Source organism: Clupea harengus, chromosome 6, assembly GCF_900700415.2.
Source record: "Clupea harengus chromosome 6, Ch_v2.0.2, whole genome shotgun sequence".
In the NCBI taxonomy this organism is placed as follows: domain Eukaryota; kingdom Metazoa; phylum Chordata; class Actinopteri; order Clupeiformes; family Clupeidae; genus Clupea; species Clupea harengus.
Window position 1 is genome coordinate 416,645 of NC_045157.1, and position 5,000 is coordinate 421,644.

General features: G+C 42.1%; 1 protein-coding gene across 1 annotated transcript in view; it reads right to left on the reverse strand.

Moving 5' to 3' along the window:
• The window catches only part of LOC105896581 (neuropilin and tolloid-like protein 2), a 29,714-nt gene that overhangs the window by 13,818 nt on the left and 10,896 nt on the right, over positions 1–5,000 (reverse strand). The window contains exon 4 of the mRNA XM_031568731.2: positions 2,016–2,264. Coding sequence (XP_031424591.1) covers positions 2,016–2,264 — 249 coding nt within the window. The remainder of the gene's footprint in view (positions 1–2,015; positions 2,265–5,000) is intronic.

Genomic DNA, 5,000 nt, shown 5'->3' on the forward strand with positions numbered 1-5,000 from the left:
ATCTACACCCAAAACAATGCATCTTCAGCAATAAACTCATACAGTAAATAGGCTGTAAACAGGTAAACAATCTGTTTACAATTGAATTGAACAGACCTCGGTTTAGTACGTAATACAGTAAATAGGCTGTAAACAGGTAAACAATCTGTTTACAATTGAATTGAACAGACCTCGGTTTAGTACGTCATACAGTAAATAGGCTGTAAACAGGTAAACAATCTGTTTACAATTGAACTGAACAGACCTCGGTTTAGTACGTCATACAGTAAATAGGCAGTCTGTTTACAATTGAATCTAACAGCCTACGCTGTGCAGAGTAACACAGTGGACAAATCATGACAGATGTCTGCCATGTCAAAAGTTACCACATCAAAGACTTGTTTTCCCCTGGAATGAATATATAATTTCGGTTATTCAATATTTGATTTGACAAATCCAATTCAGACAAGCATTTACATCAGCAACCCGTGCTAGCTTAGCATAAACTATCCAGAGATCTGAATGCCTCAACATGAGTCACCTCTGCAGCAGACAGACAGACCCACATAGAATGAGTTATTTGTGTTATCTTAGCACCTTCCAATGTCTTTTATCTTGAGAAAATCTTCCTAGTTAGAACTTTATTACAAGCACAGTACTCGTCTGTTTAACAGGGTCAGTCCAAATACAAGCACAGTATTCGTCTGTTTTTATAAGAGAAAACAGCATAAACCAAATCGTACAACCCCGGGCATCTGACGTGGTGTGTTTAAGATAGGCTATCATTTTCTCTCAGACTGTTACATCACTCACAGGAAGTACATCATCATCCACAGGAAGTACATCATCATCCACAGGAAGTAGATCTACACATACTAATAATGCCCTCATCATCCACAGGAAGTACATCATCATCCACAGGAAGTACATCATCATCCACAGGAAGTACATCTACACATACTAATAATGCCATCATCATCCACAGGAAGTACATCATCATCCACAGGAAGTACATCTACACATACTAATAATGCCCTCATCATCCACAGGAAGTACATCATCATCCACAGGAAGTACATCATCATCCACAGGAAGTACATCAACACACATACTAATAATGCCCTCATCACTCACAGGAAGTACATCTACACATACTAATAATGCCCTCATCTTCTCATTTTGCCAACGGGAGGTTATTGAACTGGCCATGTACATAGAATATGACACTGTTGTCTAGCGCAGTTCAGTTGTTAGATTGAATCAGGTAAAGGCATTATCTTCCATTGCCTGGGAGAGGCCATATAATGTTCATCACCCAAATCTGATGTCCTGCATTTAGAAGCATTGATTTGTAAATGTGAGGACACTAACAGATGACTGTGAGTACACTGACTCTAGTAGTGTATACTTCATCCAGTTCACCTGCTCTAAAGGTGCGTTCAGCAACGGAGCGCATACGGACAAAAGCGTCTGCTAAATGACTAAATGTAAATGTAAATGTAATACGGTGTGAGCTCATACTTCATCCAGATAACCTGCCATTGCTGCAACTGAGTTGGCAAAGTAGCGCATATTTCATCCATCTTACCCTCTAGCAAGGTTTGTTTGCTGGTATAAGGTGTAACTGGGGCGTATATCAATCAATCAATCAATCAATGTATTTATTTGATCAAGAGGGACAGTGTACATTCATGAACATTAAAATGTAAATGCCCCCAATTATAGCCAAAAGGCTAGTTTCCATTGGCAGTCCCCCTGCCAGAGTGAAAAAGGCTATACAACCTTAAAAAAGGCATTAACGTATATGAGTACGGTATCACCTGCTATGAAGGTGTATTTGATGGTATAAGGCGTAACTGAGGCGTATATGAGTACGGTATCACCTGCTATGAAGGTGTATTTGGTGGTATAAGGTGTGACTGAGGCGTATATGAGTACGGTATCACCTGCTATGAAGGTGTATTTGATGGTATAAGGCGTAACTGAGCCGTGATTGAGTACGGTAAGGGCGTGGAGAATGACTTAATTTAGCTCACCTGCTATGAAGGTGTATTTGATGCGGAACCCCAGGCCTTCGAGTTCCTCATCGCTGGTGAACTTGATCCACATGAAGCGGCCCGTGGAGGTGACCACGCCGGGGCTCTTGGGCCCGCAGAACCGGTCGATGAGGGGGGAGAACCCAAAGGGCCCGTCCCGGACCTCGATGTGGTCGAAGCGGCATTCGAACGACGGCTCCACGTAGTAGTTCTTGTCGAAGGTCAGCTGGATCCTCTGGCGAGGGAGAGCTGTGAGAGAAACGAAGGAAGATGGAGAGGGAGAGAGAAGAGAGAGAGAGAGGGAGAGAGAGAGAGGGGAGAGAGAGGGAGAGAGAGGGAGGAGAGAGAGAGAGAGAGAGAGAGAAGAGAGAGAGAGGGAGAGAAGAGAGAGAGACAGAAGAGAGAGAGAGGAGAGAGAGAGAGAAGAGAGAGAGAGAAGAGAGAGAGAGGGAGAAGATAGAGAGAGAGAGAGAGAGAGAAGAGAGAGAGAAGAGAGAGAGAGAGAGGAGAACATGGAAAGAAGAGGAGAAGAAAACATGACTTATTCCTCACATTAGAGATCCATAAGGACCTTATTCTGATGCAGGTGTCATATATCTAACATCAAGTCCTTTCTGCCACACACATACACTTAAATGTGTGTGTAAGATTTATGGGTAGACCATACAGGAATGTGTGTGTAGCATATAAAACCATACAGGAATGTTTGTGTAGCATATAAGGCCGTACAGGAATGTGTGTGTGTGTGTAGCATATAAAGCCATACAGGAATGTGTGTGTGTGTGTAGCATATAAAGCCATACAGGAATGTGTGTGTGTGTGTGTAGCATATAAAGCCATACAGGAATGTGTGTGTGTGTGTGTGTGTAGCATATAAAGCCATACAGAAATGTGTGTGTGTGTAGCATATAAAGCCATACAGGAATGTGTGTGTGTGTAGCATATAAAGCCATACAGGAATGGAGAGAATGGCAGCAAAGGAAGGTGAAGAAAGGGGCAAGAAGTCAATAAAAAACAAGATGAGAGGGAAACAAAAGAAGGCAAAGTAAATAAACGGGAATAAACTTATTTATTAAATTATAGCTCCTCTACTTAAAACAATTCTGGGAAAGTCCATCACAGACATGTGGAGTGTTCTCTTACCCAAAGGGAAATCACACAAACACACATACAAACAGATACACACACACACACACACACACACACACACACACACACACACACACACACACACACACACACAGACACACACACACACACACACACACACACACACACACAAAAGCATGTACACTTACACAAACAGACATACAAACAGATACATACACACACACACACACACACACACACACACAAAAGCATGTACACTTACACAAACAGACATACAAACAGATACACACACACACACACACACACACACACACACAAGCAGACACACAAATATCAAATACTGCGTAAGTCCCCATTCGCTCAACTCCCACTCAGGGAATTCTATTCTCCACACACACACATCCTTCAGACTCCCGTGAGGATAAACTACCCCCTCTACGAGAAGTTAAAATGGCTGCCAGCTCGTCTGCGCTGTGAGCGAGCCCAACTGTAAAACACGCTCGTCTGCGCTGTGAGCGAGGCCAACTGTAAAACACGCAATCCTGCTCCGGAGCAGAACAGCAACTATGAAAATAATGAACATAAAATGTTATCTGTCACAACAAATAAAAGATACCAACGTGAACACCGTGTACGAGACTCAAATCAGGCCAATCCAGCTGAGGAGTAACGTAAGGACAGGCAGGACACACACACACACACGCGCACGCGCACACACACACACACACACACACACACACACACACACACACAAGCACGCGCACACACACACACACACACACACACACACACACACACACACACACACACACACACTCACACACACACACACACACACACACACACACACACACACTCGCACACACTCACACATCGTTGGAGTCTATTATATAATCTCCGTTAGATCAAGCGAGCGGTGTGGCTGTGGTGAACACAGTGCAGTGGACCAGAGACATGCGCTTCACACTCATTCCACATCCTAAAGCACAGAAAAAAAACATGCAAGTCACGGTGCGCTGACCACACACACACACACACACACACACACACACACACACACACTCACACACACACACACACACACACACACACACACACACACACACACACACACTCACACACACACACTCACACACACACACACACACACACACACACACACACACACACATCCTACAACCCATGAAAGTCACGGTGCGCTGACCACACAGAACCTAATGTGCCTCACCATACAGAGAATAGAATAACAATAAACAATAACAATCACATATGATGATATAATGATTAATATCACACATGAGGATATAATGATTCAAATCACATATGATGATATAATGATTCAAATCACACATGATGATATAATGATTAATATCACATATGAGGATATAATGATTAATATCACACATGATGATATAATGATTAATATCACACATGAGGATATAATGATTAATATCACATATGATGATATAATGATTAATATCACATATGAGGATATAATGATTAATATCACATATGAGGATATAATGATTAATATCACATAATGGGTCCGTGAGCCTCAGTGGTATGACATGTAAGATGAAAGGCTTAGCAGCGCATTCACATGCAACTTTGACATTAACATATAGGTAGTCAGAGCACAGAACAACACAAAACAACAACAACACAAACAACAACAACAACAACACCAACAACAATAACAGCGATTAAAACTGTGAACACACTGGATCTCTTTATTAAATCAGTCATGTGCACAAACCTCAATCACACAACTCTCATACCCTCCACCCAGCACAACTGCACTTTTTTTAGTGGTTGCACAAACAAATTTCGTTGTGTATCCAATGCACAATGACAAATAAAGTCTATTCTATTCTA